The sequence below is a fragment of the Puma concolor genome, chromosome E1 (assembly GCF_028749965.1).
Source record: "Puma concolor isolate L17-30 chromosome E1, mPumCon1.1.hap2, whole genome shotgun sequence".
NCBI lineage: Eukaryota > Metazoa > Chordata > Mammalia > Carnivora > Felidae > Puma > Puma concolor.
The window spans coordinates 6,358,713-6,382,701 of NC_141680.1; the positions used below are offsets into that span (position 1 = coordinate 6,358,713).

General features: G+C 42.9%; 1 protein-coding gene across 2 annotated transcripts in view; it reads left to right on the plus strand.

Annotated features, from left to right (window-relative positions):
- MAP2K4 (mitogen-activated protein kinase kinase 4) overlaps nucleotides 1-23,989 on the plus strand; it is a 139,753-nt gene that overhangs the window by 2,766 nt on the left and 112,998 nt on the right. Inside the window, exon 2 of one of the 2 annotated variants that reach the window (XM_086686051.1) lies at nucleotides 10,845-10,877. The exons of the other annotated variant lie outside the window; for it this stretch is intronic. Coding sequence (XP_086542177.1) covers nucleotides 10,845-10,877 — 33 coding nt within the window. The remainder of the gene's footprint in view (nucleotides 1-10,844; nucleotides 10,878-23,989) is intronic. 2 annotated transcript variants of the gene reach the window in all.

Sequence of the window (23,989 nt, forward strand, 5' to 3'; positions counted from 1 at the left end):
GGACTTATGGAATACATTTCATCTAACAGACATGTGAGGTCCTTCTGTGTGATAAGCTCTGTGCTGGGCACTGGATAACCCTGTACACTGTTTTCATGGCTTGACGTTTGTGACCCAAGAGTGTGGTCCACATTGGGAAGTATTGTTTCCCTAATGCCATAACATTTAAGAGCTCTGGAGTCCTGGATTTGAATCCCCTTGTCAGGATTTAAGATTTTTGTGACCTAGGGCAAGATACTCAACCTCTCTAACCCTCAGGTTTTCCGTTGGAAAGTAGGAATAATGCTCACTTCACAGGTTCTTTGTGAATGCATGTAGGGCATGGGTCTGACATAGTAAGGATGTGATACATGTTAGCCATCATCATTGTTTTAATGTTTTTTTTTTCTTTAATGTTTATTTGGGGGGCAGAGACAGAGGGAGACGCAGAATCCGAAGCAGGCTCCAGGCTCTGAGCTGTCAGCACAGAGCCCGACGCGGGGCTCGAACTCACGGACTGTGAGATCATGACCTGAGCCGAAGCCGGACACTTGACCCACTGAGCCACCCAGGCGCCTCCCTCCATCATCATTAATAACAACAATGCGTTGTTTGTAATATGGTGTCATTAATAGTCTCTTTCACTATTAGTAGACGAGTCCCTAACCCCTCATGATCTACTACACAGTTTCTTTAGCTTCATTATTACTGGGTCCCACCCTTCTCACCAATCTGCTGATTTCTGCTTTTCATTATTGAGCCTTTCCTTTAAGAATATCCCTGATGGGTCTTTATTCTACCTGGATTCAGGAAACTGCTCACTCCTCTGCAGGCGCTGTGACTTGGGGCATTTACTCACCTTTTCTGAACTCTGAGTTTCTCATCTGCTAAAATAGGAATAATACCCATATGGCCGGGCTGTTGTGAGGGTCACGTTATTAGAGTAATGCACATGGAAATGTTTGGAAAATTATAAATTTTTTTTTTTCAACGTTTATTTATTTTTGGGACAGAGAGAGACAGAGCATGAACGGGGGAGGGGCAGAGAGAGAGGGAGACACAGAATCGGAAACAGGCTCCAGGCTCTGAGCCATCAGCCCAGAGCCCGACGCGGGGCCCGAACTCACGGACCGCGAGATCGTGACCTGGCTGAAGTCGGACGCTTAACCGACTGCGCCACCCAGGCGCCCCTGGAAAATTATAAACTATCAGAAAAAAGGATTATTAGACATGGTTATTTACCTCCTGGAGTTACTATTCGCTTAAAATGTATAGATTTGAAAGCTCTCATAAACACAAGAAGTTTATTCTAGAAGACTTAAAGCAGTGGAATATATAAAACTTCCTTAAACTTTGGTAGTTTAAATGTGGTTAGAATAGTTAGAGCCTGCAATTGATTCTGAAGGATCAGTTCTGGAGGCATTTGTAAAGTACTTGTTACAGGAAATAGTCCTAAAGTATACATTGTAGCATACAAAGTATACACAGTATACATTGTATACAAAGTTTACAAAGTATACATTGTATACAATGTAAAGTATACATTGTAGGTACCTCTCATAATGAGCTGTTCTAGGCAGGCAGTTTTTCCTTTTTTCTTCTTGGGTCTTAAATGCAGATGTGTAACAAAACTTATGGACCAGTCCAGTCCTTACCTACTTAGCTTCACCTGAACAGTTAATAAATATCAATTTTTAAAAAATGTTTATTATTTTTGAGGGGGGGGCAGAGAATCCCAAGCAGCCTCTACGCTGTCAGTGCAGAGCCTGACACGAGGCTCAGTCCTACGGCTGTGAGGTCGTGACCCGAGCCGAAATCAAGAGTCAGATGCTTAACTGACTCAGCCACCAGGGCACCCATATAAATACCATTTTAAGTGAAAAGATGATAGCTTGATTGTCCTTAAGCACACACAAAATAATGTACGGCCTGGCAGCTATGATTAATAATGCCATATTGTGTATTTGAGAGCTGCTAACAGCAAATCTTAAAAGTTCTCATCACAAGAATAAAAGTTGTTTGTGTATGCGATGGATGTTAACAAGACTTACTATGGTGACCATTTTTGGAGATATACACGTATCAACTCATTAAGTTGTACACCTGAAACTAATGTAATGTCAGCTATACCTCAATAATAAAAAAAATGCAAAAATAAACGCACAAAACTTTCAAGTGTAATGACGCATATCTGTTAAGAAAAAAATGAAGATTTAAAATCAATGCACTTTTTTTTCTCCCAGTAATATTGAAATACATAAAAGATGTGGGAAGCACCCTATCTGTGATTATATTTGACTATTTGTTTTACCAGTTAGTCTGTGGTTTTCAAGAACTACGGGGAGATTCCTTTATCTGGATTTTAAAGAACTGAACTGTGCAGACAGTGGATATAGTTCCAAACCCTAGAATTTCTTGCCTTTTCTTCCCAGTGTGCTGAGTACTATTTCTCTACCGTTTATTTGACATAACCTGAAACAAATGCAGCTTATAGCAAATTGGTCCCCCCGCAAAGCACACTGCATTTCTGTTCTCTTAAAAATCAAGCAACCCTGATCTTCAAAGACAAAAAAGTAGAAAAACCATGCTTTCAACGCACTTTCTCACCTTTCCCTCTCACGTGCTTTCTAGTGAATGTGTCCTGAAACTTGTTTTGAGATGGGATATTAGCTAACCCTGTGTTTTGAGTCCTGTTTTCTTCTTTCAGAAATGTCTCTGTTTTCCTTCCGCTTTGTTTACCTAATCAGAGAGCCTGGATGGATTTGGGCGCATAGAGTTTCCCTGATTTCTAGGGGTCAGGAGATCACAGCTCCTTCATACATAATCCAGGTCAGTCTCCTCTGCGACCTCCATGTCTCAGAGGTAGAGATGCGGCCCAAATTACACAACCTGGGAAACTGTAATTCAGGTTTAAACTTAAGAAGGGAAACTGATAGTTAACACAGGTCTTTTCCATGGTCTCTACCTAATTTGATGCTCACCAGCACCCTCGAAGGGGAGGTGGGCACAGTCCCCTTTCGTAGATTAGTGAACTGACCACTTCAGGTAATTTGTGCCAGCGGAGGCAGGTTTTAACCCAGCCTTTCTTCTTCCTGGTCAATAACACAGGTTCTCTGAGCTCTAAGTCATTTCAGCCATCAGGTCTGAAGGAAGAATGTTTGCCAGCAGAGATGCAGATTCAGGAATAGAAAGGGGAGATTATTTTAAGTTGCAGTCAGGGGGTGGGAGCTCTAAGCCGCCAGCCATGTTTGGGTTGTTTCTGGAGCCTTGTCCTTCCTGATGCTCCTTTTTATGTCACAGTTCTAAACTTGCTGGAGGGTCGACAGCAGCATTTTGAATTAGGGGGCGTTTTTCTTTTTCTTTTTTAAACATTTTTTTAAAATTTCTTTTTGAGAGAGACACAGAGTGAGTGGGAGAGGGGCAGAGAGAGGGAGAGAGAGGGAGACACAGAATCTGAAGCAGGCTCCAGGCTCTGAGCTGTCAGCACAGAGCCCCACATGGGGCTCGGACCCACGAACCATGAGATCATAACCCGAGCTGAAGTCAGATGCTTAACCGACTGAGCCACCCAGGTGCCCTAAAAAAAAAATTTTTTTTGATGTTTACTTTTGAGAGAGAGAGAGAGACAGACAGACGGACAGAGTGCAAGCAGGGGAGGGTCAGAGAGAGAGGGAGACACAGAATCCGAAGCAGGCTCCAGTCTCTGAGCCATCGGCACAGAGCCCTATGTGGGGCTCGAACCCACGAACTGTGAGATCATGGCTTGAGCTGAAGTCAGACACTTAACCCACTGAGCCGCCCAGGCGCCCCTGGAACATTTTAATTACGCATTGGCCTGGGGGGGGGGGGCAGTATAGATGTGAAAGGTAGTGGAACTCTTTCAACGCTACACATGCCACGGCAAAGGAACCCAGTCAGCAAAAGAGTTCATAATTGATGTCACCATCCTGACGAGGTCTGTCATCTGGGGCAAATGACTGTCTCTGCTTTGTTTCTACCCTTATCCCCCCAGCTCCAGAAGAGGAGACACAGTCTTCATGTGTCTCCTCACACTCCTGGCAAAGTTGAGAAGTAACATGTGCTTCTCGAAATGATTCGAGGGCCAGGAGTGACAAGTGCCTAATTTGGGGCTACACAGTCAAAGGGAGCATCGGTTAGTAGTTGACGCAAGATGGGCCCCTGGAAAGACGATGCCGTTGCTACAGCTGGATTCCTGAACGGCACCTCATTCTCCACGACGTGGAAAGATGATCGAGGTAGACACCACAGCAGCTTTTTCAGGGCCTGCCTTGTTTCCGCTGACCAAAGATCGCTCCGACAAAATTTTTGAAAGGGGGGGAAACCAGAAAGGCGTTGCCAGACGTATTTGGTGATGCTTCATTGTCTGACTTTGCTGAAGAAACTAAGTGACACTGAGTGGCTCCCCCTGATGGATGCCGGTATCCCTGAGATCTGGGTTGGGGTCCTGCCAGGGAAACCATCCACCTTCGTGGACACCAGGACACCAGGCTGCGTCTAGGAAGGGCTGTGGCAGAATGTAGAGCCCGGGCTGGGGATCCCCGTGCTGTCTGGAGTCCCTCCCTGTTTCCTCCCTTAGGGTGACAGGAAGTAAGAGGAGGGGGACTGGTTTTGTGCAGGCGGAGCTGGTCCCGATGGGGAAGGTGCCACAGCCATTGCTCACCTGAGGGAGGGACCAGGAGTAATTACTGTGGTAGTAATAACGTCTAGTCCAGGCGCAGTGCTGGACATTTTACATGTGTTAATCATCACAAAGCACTGTTGGGTAGTATTCTTGTGTTCTGCAGATGAGAAAATGGAGGCTCACGGAGGTTCGATACTTGCCTCAGTCACAGTCATAAATTGCCCCGCCCAGGTACACTGGGGCTTCAGTGAACAGGTTGGAGAAGATAATACAGCCTTTAGTTACATAGCCAAAGAGTCAATGGGGCAGTTTATTGGCCACAGGCAGAAAAAAGAAATGGCTAAGGAGGACTGACAAGATCCCGAGTTAAAACCAACTTTGGAGAGGATTGATTGCTATTTTTTTAAATTGTTTATTTATTTTTGAGAGGGAAAGAACATGAGCAGGGGAGGGGCATAGAAAGAGAGAGAGACAGACAGAGAGAGAGAGAGAGAGAGAGAGAGAGAGAGAGAGAGAGAGAGAATCTGAGGCAGGCTCCAGGCTCCGAGCTGTCAGTACAGAGCCCGACGCGGGGCTCGAACCCACAAACCGTGAGATCCTGACCTGAGCTGAAGTCAGCTGAGCTCTGCAGGCACCCCGGATTTGATCAGTATTTATGGAATCACGAATGGTTCTGGATGATGCAGGCGAGCTGGAATTAGTGAATCGGGGTGGCTCCCCTTTGCAGTTAGTGAATGGCGAAGCAAGGGGAGGCAGGAAGCAGCACAGCAGGAAGCAAATCTTGCGGAAACCGCTCCTGAGCACAACGAAAACACAAATTTTGGACAAGCTGAGATCAGTCCTTAGATGTTAGAGCCCTAATGATGTCCTCTGAATAACTCTGCAGTTGGGGCCGCATGCCACGATTTTGAGGTTGATTTTGGAAAGCAGCACACACGAGGCTCTTCCTGCTCCTGTTGGAAGCAAGACTGGGTAGCTCGCTCTATGGGCTGGCCCAGTAAGGGGGTTCTGATTTCCTTCCTTCCTTCCTTCCTTCCTTCCTTCCTTCCTTCCTTCCTTCCTTCCTTCCTTCCTTCCTTCCCTCCCTCTTTCTTTCTTGCTTTCTCTCTCTCTCTCTTTCTAAGTTTATGTATTTTGAGAGAGACAGCGAGTGGGAGCAGGGGAGGGGCGGTCCCAGAGAGGGAGAGTCCCCAGCAGGTTCTGCACTGTCAACGCAGACCCCATCCAGGGCTCCAACTCACAAAACCATGAGGTCGTGACCAGAGCTGAAATCAAGAGCCAGACGCCCAGCCGACCGGGCCACCCAGACGCCCCAGGCTCTGATTTTCTTTCCGCTAGTGTGGATGTATACTGCAGCCCGTAGTCCGTTTTCAGCAGTACCAGACTCGGCTGTGAGGGAGCTGGAAGGAACTGCCGGGGGAGCTGGAAACCACCGATGCCCCTGTCCTGCACCCTCGCTGGGTTATACCATCAACCCAGAGAAGGGGACCCGGGATAATGCAAAGCCCCATGGGGCAGTTTCACAGGCATAGCAGGTGTCGACACACTGTTCCCAAATTCTAAGATAAGATTACCTGATTACTATTCTTGTTTGTTTTTAATTTTTAAAAATTTATTTTTTAAATGTACATCCAAGTTAGCATATAGTGCTGATTTCACAGTGATTTCAGGAGTAGATTCCTTAGTGCCCCTCACCCATTTAGCCCATCCCCCCTCCCACAACCCCTCCAGGAACCCTCTGTTTGTTCTTCATATTTAAGAGTCTCTTATGTTTTGTCCCCCTCCCTGGTTTTTTTTTTTTTTTTTTTTTAATGTTTATTCATCTTTGAGAGAGCGTGAGCAGGGAGGAGCAGAGAGAGAGGGAGACAGAATCCAATGCAGGCTCCAGGCTCCGAGCTGTCAGCACAGAGCCCGACTCGGGGCTCGAACCCACGAATCGCGAGATCATGACCTGAGCCAAAGCTGGATGCCCAACTGACTGAGTCACTCAGGCTCCCCTCCTCCCTATTTTTCTATTAATTTTGCTTTCCTTCCTTTATGTTCATCTGTCTTGTATCTTAAAGTCCTCATATGAGTGAAGTCATATGATATTTGTCTTTCTCTGACTGACTAATTTCACTTAGCATAATATCCTCTAGTTCCATCCAGGTAGTTGCAAATGGCAAGATTTCATTCTTTTTGATTGCTGAGTAATACTCCATCGTGTGTATGTACATATGTATATGTATATGTATACACACACACAAACACACACACACACCACATCTTTATCCATTCATCCATCGATGGACATTTGGGCTCTTTCCATACTTTGGCTGTTGCCGATAGTGCTGCTAGAAACATGGGGGTGCATATGTCCCTTAGAAACAGCACACTTGTATCCTGTGGATAAATGCCTAGTAGTGCAATTGCCGGGTCGTAGGGTAGTTCTATTTTTAGTTTTTTGAGGAACCTCCATACTGTTTTCCAGAGTGGCCTCACCAGCTTGCATTCCCACCAACAATGCAAAAGAGATCCTTTTTCTCTGCATCCTCGCCAACGTCTGTTGTTGCCTGAATTGTTAATGTTAGCCATTCTGACGGGTGTGAGGTGCTATCTCATTGTGGTTTTGATTCGTATTTGGATGTCTTCTTTGGAGAAGTGTCTGTTCATGTCTTATGCCCATTTCCTCACTGGATTATTTGTTTTTTTGGGGTGTTGAGTTTGATCAGTTCTTTATAGATTTTGGATACTAACCCTTTATCTGATATGTCATTTGCAGATATCTTCTCCCATTCTGTCGGTTGCCTTTTAGTTTTGCTGATAGTTTCCTTCGCTGTGCAGAAGCTTTTTATTTTGATGAGGTTCCAATAGCTCATTTTTGCTTTGGTTAATTTTTTTTAATGTTTATTTTTAACAGAGAGACAGAGTGTGAGCCACCGAAAGGCAGAGGGGGAGAGAGAGAGAGGGAGACACAGAATTAAGCAGTCTCCAGAGCCCGATGTAGGGCTCGAACTTATGAACTGCAAGATCATGACCTGAGCCGAAGTGGGATGCTTAACTGACTGGACCACTCAGACACCCCCCTCATTATTATTCTTAATTTTATAGTTAAAGGAGGAAACGGAGGTTCAGGTGAAATGACTTGACTTTCACAGTTGGAACTAGGACCCTGGATTAACATTTTTTATTTCGTGTTCTACTTTCTCAAATACTCTCTGCCTTTTGTTTTTGTGTACACTTGCTCACCTCCTACATGGCCTTCTAAACTAATGCAGACAAGCTCACTTTGGCAGATACCATAATGGTAGGTTTCCAGTCCTGGCCAGTGAAGGGCTCTCACGATTGGGCTAAGAGCGTGAGGTTGAGGAGGAGTGTGGGAAAGAGGGTGGCCCCGTGAGAAAGGGGAGGAGAAAGCCCCACAGAGTCCAATTCTCTTGACCGCTTCCTAACACATTGTCATATGTATACATCTGGGTATTTAGTCTTGGTTGGGGGGCGGGTTAAGATTTAATGCAAATAAACTTACCTGGGACCAGATAAAATGAAAAGATTCAAAGCGGAGGATCGTGTAAAATTTAGTCCCAGCCTACAGATACCAGGATAAAAAAAGTGGGAGGAGGCCCCTGAGATTTTCAAAATTACCTGGTTACCAGCAATTGAACTGGTACCAGATTGAATTGGTACCTTGTGCTCCTGGGGTTGTAGTACATGAAGCGAGTGCGTGGAAAGACAGAATTGAGATACGGGTGACCTCAAAAATTGAACATTTGTGAATGAATAGTGATGGACTAATTATAGCCTAGCCACAAACTGGCTTTTTATAAAGCTGAGAATATTGGAAGTTTTCCTCATCATTTCTTTCCTCCAACCTTTCTGTTCTCGGAAGAGGTTGCTGGTGGTCCCCTTGGCCCCTCTCTGCCCTTTGAGTTTAATGAGCTAGGGGAGCTCTAGAAAGATTTAGCTAATAGCCTTTTGTCTGGTTTAATTGATAGGATTAAGTGGGATTCCAAGGTGAGCCATTATGTTTGAGTTAGTTTAACCCTCCTTGCCTGTGAACTCCGCGTCTGGTAGCAAGCCTTTTTTAATTTTATTTTCAAAAATTTGTATTTTTGAGAGAGAGGGAGACAGAGAATCTGAAGCACACCCGCACTGTCCGCACAAAGCCCAACACGGGGCTCGAACTCATGAACTGTGAGATCGTGACCTGAGCTGAACGTCAGCTCAACCCACTGAGCCACCCGCAAGTCTTTTCTGAGGGAGAAGTAATGCAGAGATGGACAGATCCGTTCACCTGGTCACTGTATCCGTAACTAGATAAAAAGAACAAGTCTGTACTTAGGTGGTGAGCATTTCAGCCTCCTCCCTTTTTATCTACCTGCGTTGATTCCTGTATCTAAGGTGGATTTAACCTCCCATGTGGTTAGAGCAGTAATTGGTGACATTGTAACATTATCAGTTACATATACATTTAAGCATTTTTTTTCTGTTTCTTAAAATTACCCTGTAACTTATTTTTAGCAGTTGTGCAAACAGCCCCAACTCCTTCTTTTTCTTGTATCTTTCAAGTTTATTTTTCTTGCTCCTTTCTCCATTCATATTGTTATTTTGTTTTCCTCTCCTGCTTCCCTTTAATTTTGCTAACTAGTAGCGAACACTATATTTAGAGCTGAAAAGAGAAGAGTGACTGTTGCCTTCAACTTGTTTCAGTCTTTCATCAGTTTCCCCTCCAGCTGTCAGGTGGATTTTGCCTTCAGCTCAGCAGGGAGAGCTGGAGACCCGCCTTCAGACCTGAGGCTGGGGTTCCTCTGTGCTCTCTATGCCACTGCTGCTAACAGAGAGCCAGTTTCCTCTCCTTCCGACCTGTGTTCACCTCATTGGGCCCGTGGGACGGTGGCTGGGCTGGCTTTTAGTTGCTTAGGCTTACAAGGGCCACGGATCTCCGACTTTTTTCTTTCTGAAGTCTGTTTCTGCCACACATCTGCTGGGGCAGCAAGTTGAACTTGAGGGGTAGCTGCCTCCAGGTTTGCCCTGGGTCCTCCAGCCCGGAGCTCCCCGGTGCCCACTCCCCCTGTGTTGGCATTTGTGTGGTTAGCTAGTAAGCAGTGGGTTACTCTCGGGCAAAGTAGCTACGTTGGGATTTTTCTGGTATTGTACCTGATAGGTGATATCTTTATCTTAGAATCCTAAGCATTCTGATAACTGGATGGCAGAGAGTACTTAAACACATGCTTCTTTTAGTCCTGGCTCTTTTCCTAGAAGTTTTGGTTGAATTCCCATAAACACAGAATGAGTAGTGATAGTCATTCTGAATTTCCCATGTTGTTTCTGAAGGCATTAATACACGCACTCATAGGTGGACTATTGAGAAAACCAGGCATTCACCCCCTAAACCAAGGGGGTGAAAGAATATCTTAAGAATATTTAAATATTTTATTTAAGAACTTTAAATATTTTGTTGTCAACAGATTATTTTACTGGGTGCATTTTACAAAAAATTAACATCTATATAAATGAATACATAAGGCGTAATCAGGTCCAGCTGGATTTGGGAACTGTGCTCACGTTCCTAAGGAGATTTCACAGGTTTTCTTCCTGTAACTTGTAAGGTCCCGCCCTGCATATCATTCCTAGGGACACCACCCCCGCTCAGGCCTCCTAGAAGAAGTTGAGTAGTTAATCATTATTTTATGATTTTACCTCAGTAATGATTTTACCATTAGTTCATGATTTTCCCAGTGAGGTTAGCGAATTGACTAGAAAATGTTGCTTTGGTTTAGATTTCGTAATTTATGAACTGCTTTTGAAGCTTTTGAATCAGGGGTAGTAGTTAATCACAGATAGTGTTAAGTCAGCAATTAGGGTTAATGAAAGTCACTTGTAACATGTTCTGAATTTGTAGATTGAAAGCATTGATAAGATTACTTTAAAAGTTACTCTTGACTTCCAAGGGCTAATGGCTATTCTGTTCATCCAATAGATGTGAAACATTAAGGTAATTGCAGAATTTAGAATTTCAATCTAATTTCAGCTTCATTTAATAAAGTACTACCCCAGAGAGAGCTGACTTTTTAAAAGAAAGCTCACGTGTTAGAGTTTTCACTTTGCTAGTGGGGGGGTATGTGATTCGAACTGTTCCTAAATCAGTTTTATTCAAATGTGATATAAGAATGCAATGTCATGTTTTAATTTTGGTTTGTTTGATTTACAGTCAATGAACTGGAACTTATCTCTTTTACTTTAGGCTTTCAGATAAACTTCTGTGAAAAGGCACAAAGTAAGCTACAAATTTTATGATCCTATGCTACTTATTTTTTTTTTCACATCCATCTTGGTATTGGGAATGTGTCCACAATTGTTTCAACTAACCAACCATGGCGATTTTACACTCAAAGAGCTTCCATTTCTCATTCTTTTTCCAAATACAATAATAATAATAATAATCTATTCTTGATTGTAAATTGTTTTTGCTCAAAATTGAAATAGATACATACAGGTATTCAAATGCTTGTAGGTATAGAAAGTTGTATATAGATGTGCAGATAACTTGCAGATATTCAGATGTATATACGTATAGAAATCATAGTAGATTTGGAAAGATGTATACAGGTATGGAAAGGTATATTTATGTGGATGAGTTATGAAAAGATATGCATAGGTATTTGGATTTCACCATAATGCAAACTACAAGCTGAGGAAAGTTCTCTTTTAAGATTGTGGTGCAGAGTATTTAATGGTACTCAGAGATTTCATGATTTAAGGTTGATTTTTTGGAACCATACACATAGAGTGTTTTCATTTTTTTCTTTGAAATGAAGCTTGTTTCTTCCTCCTGCCTCCCCCTACCTCAATTGGACTAGTGTTCTCTATTAGGACACCAGTCTTAAAAGAATGCAGAGTAAGTTTTCTATTCAATAACAAGCAAAACTTATAAAGCTAAGACAAATGCATTAAAAACATTTTAAAATTTATTTATACGTTTTGAGAGGAGGGAGAGGCAGAGAGAGAGGCGGGGAGAGAGAATCCCAAGCAGTCTCCACACTCAGTGTGGAACCTGATGTGGGGCTCGATCCCATGACCATGAGGTCATGACTTGAGCTGAAATAAGGAGCCAGCCAGCCACTTAACCAACTGAGCCACCTAGATGCCCCCAACAAATGCGTCTTATTTATTTATTTGTTTAAAAAAATTTTTTTTAACATTTATTCATTTGTGAGAGAGAGAGAGAGAGAGAGAGAGAGCGAGCGAGCGCAAGTGGGGGAGGGGCAGAGAGAGAGGGAGACACAGAATCCGAAGCAGGCTCCAGACTCTGAGCTGTCAGCACAGAGCCCGATGCGGGGCTCGAAGTCATGAACTACAAGATCATGACCTGAGCTGAAATCAGATGCTTAACTGACTGAACCACCCAGGCGCCCCAGCAAACGCATTTTATTTTTTATTATTATTTTTTTTTAATTTTTTTTAACATTTATTTTTGAGACAGAGAGAGACAGAGCATGAACGGGGGAGGGTCAGAGAGAGGGAGACACAGAATCGGAAGCAGGCTCCAGGCCCTGAGCCATCAGCCCAGAGCCTGATGCGGGGCTCGAACTCACGGACCGTGAGATCCTGACCTGAGCTGAAGTTGGCCGCTCAACCGACTGAGCCACCCAGGCGCCCCAGCAAACGCATTTTAAACTTAAATATCATTTGTATAAATGCAGTTAAGAACTCCCCACTCAAGGAGACTATTCTTCAGTTAACATAAAAAAAAAAATCCCCAAATATAATGTAACTAGTTTCATCTTATTTATTCACAGAGTGAGGAAGAATGGTGGCCACTTTTTGATAGACATCCTTCTTCTCCCCCAGCTTTATTGAGATGTAATTGACTTGTAATTATGTAAGCTTAAGGTGTACAATGTGATAACTTGTATGTTGCAAAATGATGATCGCTGTAGGGTTAGTCAACACCTCCCTCACCTTGCATAATTAATATTCTTTTTTTTGTGCTGAGAACATTTAAGATGTACTGTTTTAACAATTTTTTAAAATATTTTTTGATGTTTATTTTTTTATATTAGAGAGTGAGTGAGAGAGAGAGCGTGAGCAAGCGAGGGAGGGGCAGAGAGAGACAGAGGGAGAGAGAGAATCCCAAGCAGGCTCTGCACTGTCAGTGCAGAGCCCGATGCAGGGCTCGAACCACAAACTGTGAGATCATGACCTGGGCTGAAATCAAGAGTCAGAGGCTTAACCAACTGAGCCACCCAGGCACCCCTAACATTTTCTGATGGAATCAAAATGTTTATAATTTCCATTGATTGAACATTGTGACTTCCTTTGAAATGTAGTTAGCAAGCAATGTATTTCTTGAATGGCTCACTCATGACACAGACCCTAGGATCACAATTTTTTAATCGGTTCATTATTATCCTTCTCTTACCTTAAACTAAAGATATTATACAATTGCCTGCCCATATTTGATATATATCTGTGTATAACGAAGTTACAACTTCTATTTTATGCTATTTTAATTTTAATACACTTACTATGATAATTTTTTGCTTTCGCTTATATTTTAACAAAATGTTTCTCTTTAATTATTATAATTTTTAGTTTTTCTATATTGGCAACATTTAATCTAAGAAAAATGCTGACATTTAAAAAATGTAAAGCTGCATTCACATTGTTGCCCTTTTGTCTAACTTAGTCCAGTTGTGGACGTAAAACCAGAGAAATGTACTGATTTTGTTAAGCTTAAAGTTGTGTATGCAGTGTCCATAAAAAGCTCTGTAGCTAGATTAAAAGTGCCTTTGGACTGTCTAAATGGTTCTGTCCCTTCTCCGTTGTTACAGAAACGGCAGATTTGTGGTGCTGCCTGCCTGGAACCCGGAGGAATCGAACAAGGAAGCATATATATACAATACTCCCGCTTTGATTCTCACTTCTGGGTTGTCTTCACTGCCTCTTCACATTGACTGCCTTCTCACATCTCCTTTTTTATTTCCCCCTCTCACTTTGGGACATCCTCCTCTTTGTTTTCCAGCTTTTGGGATTCAACACCGTTTGATACGTTCATTCACGAAGCACCTGTTGCACGCCTCGGTACCAGAAAGTGGGGGAGCCGATGGGTCCGGAAATGAATAGGTCACTGCCCTTGCTGACTCTTAGTGTAGTGGACCTGAGTTGATCCGGGTTTGATTCTGAGTGTTCAGCTGCTGATGCTACAGATTGATTAGCAGCTGAACACAGGGTGAGGTGGTGCAGGAGGCAGGGGTACAGGGCACGTCTGCCCTGCTGTTGTGAGAGAGAGCAGCATGGGGCTGGGTGGGGGTGGGGGTGCCGTGGGTCTCCTGAGAGCTGCTTTCCTGATTGGAGAACGGGGCTCAAAGATCAAGTGATGGGCCTGCCCTACTTTGGAGTTAAGCAGAGCTCTCTGCTGGCTGGGACCTCAGCGGAAGACTCAAGTAAAGGAGGGTTGGAGCAGGGATGTTGGTAGGGATGGCCGGCTCTAAGTTGACGGTATTTATTTTTGTACTAAACGTTTAACTTTCCAGTTGCTTACGTACATTAACTTTTTTCCAAGATCGGTCCTGTCCTAAAGATTAAAGTACAACTTTGTAATGTTTGTAGACAACCAGGCTTACATTTGGGAAAACGCGCAGGTAGCGTTTTCTCATCGAATAGGACTTCCTGTAGGGCCAGAATCTCCCATCTTATTCTCAGGATGTTTCAGAATTCTCAGAAGGACTTAGATTTAGTTCATTAAAAACACTTCTGTGCATACGGTAGTTGTAGGAGGGGACGGAGCGCAAAGAGCACAGAATTATCGTGAAGAACCCAGTGAGTGCGTGCAGTGGCCTCACATGCTTGATTGATTCTCCGTCATAAGTCAGAAAGACTTATCGTAAGATGATTCTGATGACTAATGGAAGCTCTGAAGGATTCACTTTTTCCCATTGTTTAACTTTCACATAGTTTTTGTTTTTCATACTGTGTTATCACTATTCCAATGAGTGTATCACAATCGCCTGTTACAAGTTAGTGGAGCTTTACTGGAAATGGGTGGGGGGTGTTTTCGCACACGGTGTGAGATCACTTTTAATTTTGGAACCGGATTTTTACAGATCGTCAATAAAAATCCACTTTGCATCTCATGGCCTTCTTTTGATCAATTATAGTTTGCATTTACTTGCTTTTTGTTTTTTTCTATATAAAGTTAGTATGTAAGTTAATAAGTAAACAAATGAAGTTACAATTATTTAAGACAACGGTGTTATGTTTCTCTTAACCCTGTTGGATTGTCAAATTATTCTGAAGTCTAAACGAAAGACTACTTCAGGGAAAGATACTCTTTCTGATTGAGAGTGCTTATGTTTAGAAGGTTGATTAATTCATCATTTGGAGATCATGATTCTGTACTTGTAAAGGTGTTTATGTGACTTACGACCAAGTTTTGAATGATCATATCTCGATGGCTTTAATCAGAGAACTTGTAAACATGGTTCTTTAGAACATGATTTGCTTTGGTTTATAAAACCAGTGTTTTTTTTTTTGTTTGTTTTTGTTTGTTTGTTTGTTTGTTTGTTGGTGGGGGAAGATTTACCTAGAAACACTTTTTGAGAAGTGCTTTCATAGATGTCATATTTACCCTAGTGTGTTAGCATTCTGATTTTCTTATTTGGATGAGAAGACTCATTAAGGATCCCATGGCTGTAGAGGTCTTGGCTGATGACAAATTTGGGTAGTATTGAGTTTTGTAGCTTTTATACTTTTGGTAGCTTTAAAAACTTTTTTAGTAGCTTTTAAAAATTGTTTTACTTGGGGATGTTTGCATAAGCAACAGGATGTTTCTTTCTTTCTTCGTTTTTTTCTTTCTTTTGATTTATTTAGAGCCAGCATGGGGGAGGGGCGGGGGGGGGGAATCCCAAGCAGGCTCTGAGTTGTCAGCACAGAGCCCGATGTGGGGCTTGAGCTCATGAATCCTGAAATCATGACCAGAGCCTAAATCACAGGGCAGACACAACCTACTGAGCCATCCAGGCGCCCCGACAGGAGCTTTATGTAGAAAGTTATGTGCTCCAGAGCTGACTTTCATTCTTGAAGTCACTAATAGAAATTAGATTACAGGTAGTGATTGCTTTTGGTAACACTGCACATCAGAATATTTTTGGAGAAAAGAGTGGAGGTATTCTAACCACAGATTCTCATTTAATTGTGAAACTACTCTTTTACAATAAGGATCCCTAATTGGTTTTAAGTTGGTAATAGTAAAAAGGAAACAATAAAGAGGAGGAAGGATGTTTTGTGAATGCAGAAATTTGAGGAAGTCATTAATAAGTTTACTGACCTGATAAGAAGTGTCTGTAAAAGATGATGTGCTGCTCAAGAGAGTATTTGATTGTATTGGAAGTAGGCTGTGTAGTAAACCAGGCGAAGGAAGACATGGAGGGGGAGTCAAGCCATTCTACCTTTACACTAAGAGCTTAGGAAATTCACCTGATTAAATTTCTTTTTTTTTTTTAAATGTTTTATTTATTTTTGAGAGCGCAAGCAGGGGAAGTGCAGACAGAGAGGGGGGCAGGAGAGAATCAGAAGTGGGCACCCCACTGACAGTGGTGAGAGCCCAACACAGGGCTCGAATCCACGAACTGCAAGATCATTAACTGAGTCAAAGTCGGACGGCCAACCAACTGAGCCACCCAGGTGCCCCACACCTGATTAAATTTCTAATTTTCCATTTTATGTAGCAAAAAATCTACACAGTGACTAAAATTTTATCATTTGGAATTTATTAAGCTCAGCTATGTTTTTCAGCAGTCATAAGAAACAACGCTGCTATTGGAGATTAACAAGTTTTATTTAAATTTCTATAGAATTACTTATATTTATATTTTTATTATTTGATTTTATTTTTTTAATGTTTGAGATAGAGGGAGAGAGAGAGAGAGAGCACATACAGGGGAAGTGCAGAGAGAGAGGGAGACAGTGGATCCAAAGCAGGCTCCATGCTGACAACAGAGAGCCAGATATGGAGCCCGAACCCACAAACCATGACATGAGCTGAAGTCAGATGTCCAACTGACTGAGCCACCCAGGCACCTCTATTTATTTATATATTTAAGTTTATATGCTGAATTTAGTGGAAAAATGAGATCTTGTAGGATTTGCCATAAGCCCGACTAGCATCCAGGAGATTCATCACTATCTTCACGGGCCTCGTGGTAAAACTGCCAATGGAAACTCCATCTGCTTGAAAACAGCTGTTTACAAATTAAAGCCCAAGAGTTGTAGTGACGGTGTAGGCAGAGGCAACATTCACATATTCTCTTAGTACTTCCTCCCATTCCAAGGGGAGTGTTGCCTGATTATCTTTGATCTGGAAAGTAATGGGAACATTTATTTCTCCTGAAACATGGTTTTCATTGCTAGAAGAAAGAAGGTTTTGAGTAGCCATTGCACCTTAATAATCATTCAGAGAAACTTAATGTGTGATATTTTTGCATGAGAAAAAAATGAGTGATTCTCCCACAGTGCAGAAAGTTTCCCATGTGCCAGTCGAACTTCATTATTAGCAGTGCAGGGCTGTTTGACAAAACTTTTGTGGCTGGACAGATACAGCGCAGAAGTGATGTGGAAAAGTTTCCAGAAGGTGTTACCAACCAGATCTCCAATTCATCAAAGTGGTTTTCTTTTCTTTTTTTTTTAATTTTTTTAAAATGTTTATTTATTTTTTTGAGAGAGCATGAGTGGGGTGGTAGGGGGCAGAGAGACAGGGAGACACAGGATGGGAAGCAGGCTCCAGGCTCCGAGCTGTCAGCACAGAGCCCGACACGGGGCTCGAACTCACAGACTGGGAGAGCATGACCTGAGCAGAAGTGGGACGCTCAACCGACTGAGCCATCCAGGCACCCCATCAAAGTGGTTTTCTTTTTTTTTTTTTTTTTTAAACGTTTATTTATTTTTGAGACAGAGAGAGACAGAGCATGAACGGGGGAGGGTCAGAGAGAGAGGGAGACACAGAATCTGAAACAGGCTCCAGGCTCTGAGCTGTCAGCACAGAGCCCGACACGGGGCTCGAACTCACGGACCGCGAGATCGTGACCTGAGCCGAAGTCGGACGCTTAACCGACTGAGCCACCCAGGTGCCCCATCAAAGTGGTTTTCAATTTAGCTTATAAATTGAGGGTGATGGTTTTCAAATAAGGTATAGTAAGTACTTGAAATTCTCACGACATGATTTTACGAGTGCTTTCAAAATTGAGACACAAGTGTCTAGATGAAAAGATGTACTAGAAGAAACTTAAAACACCCGGGTTGCTGTTCATCTGATCATTAGGTAGAATTAGGTGAACATTAATCAGAAATGAAAATCAAGTGTATGTAAGCATACTCGCTCCCCTTTAGAGCACCTCTTCCAAGATTAAATAAATGGGCACAAATGAAACACTTAACAGACACACATACTGCTAATGATAAGGGGCCCTGGGGTCTTTCAAGAAGAGTTAGATGTAGAGCCTACTCTGAAGAAGCTTATGTTCTTTGAGAGATTGAACTTGTAGAGTCAGTCTGTGTGGCAGAAGTAATCGTAATAGCTCATTCACTGTGTGCCAAACCCTGTTCTAAGCACATTCTGTTAACTCCTTTAATCCTTACAACCTTGTGAGGTTGGTATAGTGACTAGTATGGGTGAGGAAACTGAGGCACAGAAAGGTTAATAAGGAAATTTTTCAAAGTCATCCGGCTAGTGAGTGACCCTGGTCTGGTCAAGTTTATACGCTATAAACAATAGTGTCTTATTCTTGAAAGAGAACAGTGGGTACTCATAGGAATGATTTTCTTTCTTTTTTTATTAAAAAAATCTTTTAACGTTCATTCATTTTTGAGAGAGAGCGCAAGCAGGGGAGGGGCAGAGAGAGGGGGACAGAGGATCCCAAGCAGGAACCGTGCCGACAGCAGCAAGCCCGATGCGGGGCTCGAACTCACGAACCGTGAGATCGTGACCTGAGCTGAAGTCCAGCGCTCAACCGACTGAGCCACCCAGGCACCCCAACATACGGCCAATCTTATTTCTTGCGTTCCTCCTCCCTACACCTATCTCTACTGAAATATCTTCAAGCAAGTTCAGATTATCATTATTTCATTTTTTTCTGGCCACATCTATGTCAGTCACATGCCGTGTCGGTGATAACAACTCTTAAATGCAGAGCCTCAGGCGGTTATCACACTGTGAAAGAAACAAAACAATATTATCAGATAGCCCCCTCAGATCTCCTCAAATGCCATATAGATGCATGTTGACAGTTGATTTGTTCAAGTTGAGATCTCAGTAAGGTCCACACATTCTGCATTTTATTGCTATTTCTTTATAGTAGTTCCCCCTTTTTTCTCTTTGCCATTTATTCACTGAAAAAACTGGGTCATACATTTTGTAGCGTTTTGCACATTTCACGTTTGGCTGATTACATCCTTTTAGTTATTAGTGTTTCATGGGTGTCTCCTTGCCCTGTAGCTTCTGTTAATTGGTGGTTAGGTGAAGAGGCTTGATCACATAGAGATATGCATTTTTGGCAAGAACGCTTTATAGGTGGTGCTGGGTATTTCTTGTTGCCTCACATCAGGGGGCACATGATGTTTAAAAATTTTTTTTTCAAATGTTTATTTATTTTTGAGAGAGAGAGGCTGAGTGTGAGCTGGGGAGGGGCAGAGAGAGAGAGAGAGAGAGAGAGAGAGAGAGAGAAAGACACAGAATCCGAAGCAGGTTCCAGACTCTGATCTGTCAGCACAGAACCCAATGCAGGGCTCAAACTCACAAACCGCGAGATCATGACCTGCGCCGAAGTCGGATGCTCAACCGACTGAGCCCCCCAAGTGCCCTATGAAGGCGTATGATTTCTGACTGTAGCTCTTGTTAAGATTAATGGCTGGGTTTTAGGTGCTGTCCATGTGATTCCTATAGGAGAAAGTTCCCCATCAGCTTTTCATCTGTTGTTTTTGGCCATCGTTGATGATTTCTGTCCAAATTATTTTGTTAGGTACTGGTTAACTCATACTGCCAAATATCTGTGGGCTCTTCAAATAGTAGCTATGATCAGCCAAAACCCAACATTTGTGTTTGGGGCATACCAACGAATGCAAATTAAATGAAGCATTAATCCTCTCTGACTTAGCTGTACCAGTGTTGAAGGATACGAACGTATGTGTATGTGGGTACGCACGTATACACAGACGTTTATTGTGCTTTTCTGTACTTTGAGAGAATTAAAACTGGAAATCTGTCTCTTCTTCATACCCTGGAATATGAGCCGACCTCTTCGTTACCAGGGTTTTTTAGCTTTTTTTTTTTTTTTAATTTTTTTTTCAACGTTTATTTATTTTTGGGACAGAGAGAGACAGAGCATGAACGGGGGAGGGGCAGAGAGAGAGGGAGACACAGAATCTGAAACAGGCTCCAGGCTCTGAGCCATCAGCCCAGAGCCTGACGCGGGGCTCGAACTCACGGACCGCAAGATTGTGACCTGGCTGAAGTCGGACGCTCAACCGACTGAGCCACCCAGGCGCCCCAGCTTTTTAAATTTTCTTAATCTCTGAAGATGATTAAAGAACATGCCAAATAATTCTTGACGTTTTTTGGTGAGGAAGAATCCGTGGGTTATGGGAAAGCAGTTCTGCCAAACTAAGATCAGTTCCAAACTGGAGTCCAGCCTTGCTTAAAATTAATTTGTGTTCAGTGCTTAGATGGCTCAGGTCCTGTAGGGCTTCGCCTTCCCATCACTTGGGAACCAGAATTAGTCCTCAAAAGGCAGTTCAGTGAGAATAGAAGTAAGTATGTATGAGTTCTCAACCAGGGTATAAAAAAGCTTGGTGAGCTCCCGCGTTCCAGTGAGCACTTAACCTTCTCAGTGACTGTGTGCTCTTGTCCAACAGGTGTCATTCTTCACCTTCCGTAATAGCAGTTTCTTAACCAGCTCTTCTTTCTTACTATTCCTCTTTAGTTACCCATTTTGTAACTAAATTATTGCAGTCTCCCCTTTATGGTGTTCTGAAACAGATTTGGTCTCGCACAGTTTGTCAGTAACTGATTAGAGAACTTGCCGTCAAAATACTCTCGTGTGCCATATATCCCGGAAGCAGAAGGGATACGACATACCCTCTTTGCCATTTACTCTCTTGATTAATCTTACTTTAATTCTAACCTTTCAAAAACTTCAATTTATAGAAGGCATGTAACATGGTGGACTATTCATGTGTCATGCAATTCTGTCAGGAGCATTTCTCTAGCTAAAGCTTCTGGCTTTTTCAGAGAACTTAATTTCTAGTTATAGGTATTTTGATCAATGAGGGGGAAAAATGAAGCAAAACCTGACCTTGGATTATCCATTTATTCAGGAAATATTTGTGTTGCTGAGATATGGCAGGTGCTGTTAGGAAAAATACTGAGTCTTTGGAGTGCTGGATCTCATTACCATGGTCAGAAGTCATCCGGATGAACATTTAGGTTCCGCGTGGGGAGATGCTGGTGTTCAAATACTGACTGTTCCTGAAGAAAGAAATATAAATGGTGGCTATGTGATAAACGATGACTATTTAAAAATGGTATAGTGTGATTTCCTCCCCTCCTATGCAGTTATTAAATGATTGCTGAGCCACCGCTGGTGTTTTAGAATTGGGGAAGTTATCTTTGAAATCAGGCTTTCCTTCTGCATTAGGTAGTGGAAGGTACCGGAAAAAGGCTTGTATTCACCTTTATAGCAGTGAGCAGCTCACATTTGAGGGCAGGCTGTCTCTGCATCAATACAAATGGTCAGTAGAAGCCTTCTTGTCATTCACGAGTGCTGTTTAGTGGTAACATTACCGGAAGGCTCTCCAAATTACCTTAATTGAATGAAAATATATGTAGAATCGTATATATGAAAGAAATTGATTCCTGCTGTTGCCTGTCTGGATTCCTAGTGACATATGATGATAAAAAGGATTATTACAGGTGAAATTTTATATGCTGGTGTGAACTTTTGCTTTGGGATAAGCTAGTGGGGCAGTACAGCGCGGGAGTTTAGTGTTCTCCCTTCCCAGAGTGAAGTCAGCTTGGAATAAAAAGTAAACTGTGATCCTTAAGCAGCCACATAGAAAGGAAAAATAGATAAGACCCTCTATCTGGTTTTCCTGAGCTAGCCTAACGTGGTCATGTATGTTCATTCTTTGCTCTAAGAAGACCTTTCTTAAATCAACGTCACAGGTGGATAATATGTCCATTCAGTTTACAAATTGACCAGTGACAGATGATAGAGAAAATATATTCATAGACCACATTTTCTCACTTTATCTCTAATTGAATTGGGGTATTTTCCTCCTGTTTTTGGCTTGCTTATAGATTTGGATAGCATAGAAAAATCAACGGCAAGTGTTCATGGAAATAAGAAAAGATTTATTCCTTGAAACTGACCTCCTCTTCTTCACCTTTCAGTGTTTCAGATTTTAACACTGCAGTGTTTTCTCACCCCCAACCATTCTCCAGTTCTCTGACATCAGCTGGGGCTCCAACAATTCAGTTGCTGGACACTATCTAGCTGGAGTTGGAATCAGATCCCCACGTTAAAGGGGTCAGCCCCCCAAATGGCCCCACTTCAGATCCAGCTGCCAGTGGGGTACTTAGGCACCCACACTTCTGCTTGGCCAATCATGAGTTAGATAGGGCTCCCCTGACTCCACCCCCAGGTTGAGTTATTTGTTAGGGCAGCTCACGGAACTCAGGAAAACACTGTACTTATGTTTATCAGTTTAGTGTAAAAGAGACAACTAGGGAACAGTCAAATGGAAGAGCTGTGTAGGGCTAGGTATGGAGAGAGCGGGCAGAGAGCTTCCATACTTTGTCTGGGCTTGTCATCCTTCTAGTACTTTGATGTGTTCACCAACCTGGAAACTCCTGGAACTCCTTCTTGGGGGAGGGTTTATGGGAGTTTCATTACATAGGCACAGTTGATCAAATCATTGGCCATTGGGTGATGGAACTCAGTTTCCAGCCCTTCTCCCCTCCACGGAAGCTAGGGGGTGGAGCTAGAAGTTGTAGCCCTCCTCTTTGCCAGGTTTGTTTCCCTGGAGACCAGCATCCCATCCTGAAATTATGTGTGTGTAGTGCCTGTGGGAGAGGCCCTCTCCTCTGTCCCCTCATTAGCACAATCTCTGGTTTGGTTGAAAGGGGCTTGTTATGAATAACGAAAGACTCTTCTATCACTGGGGAGGGGGGCGGGTACTGGAAGGGTCATAGGGGGTCTGTGCCAGGTACTTGGGACAAGTACCAGATACATTTTTTATTACAACACAGACACTATAGCGAAACTACCTTGCACACAGTAGACCCAGAGCTTTGGACCTGTAAGCTTTCTAGGAGGGCTAATCTGTACTTACCTGGAAAGAAGACTGGGCGCCAGTAGCACTTTGGTGACGGACGGTTGATTTTGTGTGTGAAAAAGATTCATATGCTGTATCTCCCAGGACCAAATGGGCACCTTCACTGTGATGCTAAATTGCCCGTATCTTACAGCTTTCTTTATCCTAACCTACTCATTAGTGAAATTCACATAGGATTGGGTCTAGAAGAGTTGTTTATGGCTGGTGGGAATCCTTATTGGCATTGTAGGAAGATGAGGGAAGACATTAATGTTTGACAAAAATGTTGAGAAACTAATATTTGCTTTGTGGCTAATAACGTTCCTCTAAGTAAACTCTTCAAGGAGAAGTCTGATACGACTGTTTTGCTAGCTCCTCAACCTGGGCGCCGCTAAGTTACCTGTCAGCTGAAACACAGAATGCCTTGGCCTGCGGCCTGGGGCCACTCGCTGCAGCTCAGGTCAGTGGCCTTTAGCCAAGAGCAGGCTTGCGTTTCCTTCATTGGCTCGTACGCGCGCTCTTTCCTTCACTTCGTGGCACATACGAAAAAGGTTTGAAGCACTGATTGAAACAATACTGACGGCATCATTAGACAATATGGTTAGTGTCCTTATTTCATTTATGGGTGGCGGGAAGTTAAAATGGTATTGTTAGGATCTTGTGGGGTTGACCAAGCAGGAAAAATAAACGTGACCTAAGACCGGCGGGCACTTTGCTTCCTTGTTAGAGTTCGAGCGAGCCGTTCTGAGAATATCTGCTGTGCGATGTGTTGCCTCTGCCTGGACAGTGAGGTGGGCTGGAGGCTACTTGTGTGGGCTCTGGGACATTGATGAGAACCGGAGCAAGCCTTTTGGCTTTTCTTGACCCAGTTTTCACAAGTTTGTGTAGTAGGTGCCCTGTCCCACTAGAAGGATGCTACCACAAAGTAGGAGTTCGTTATGTGGGTGATTTTTCAGAAATCCTAATATCTCGCTACTGGTGCGTGGTAACATAGTAACTTGAAACTTTGGGGAGGTGATGAGG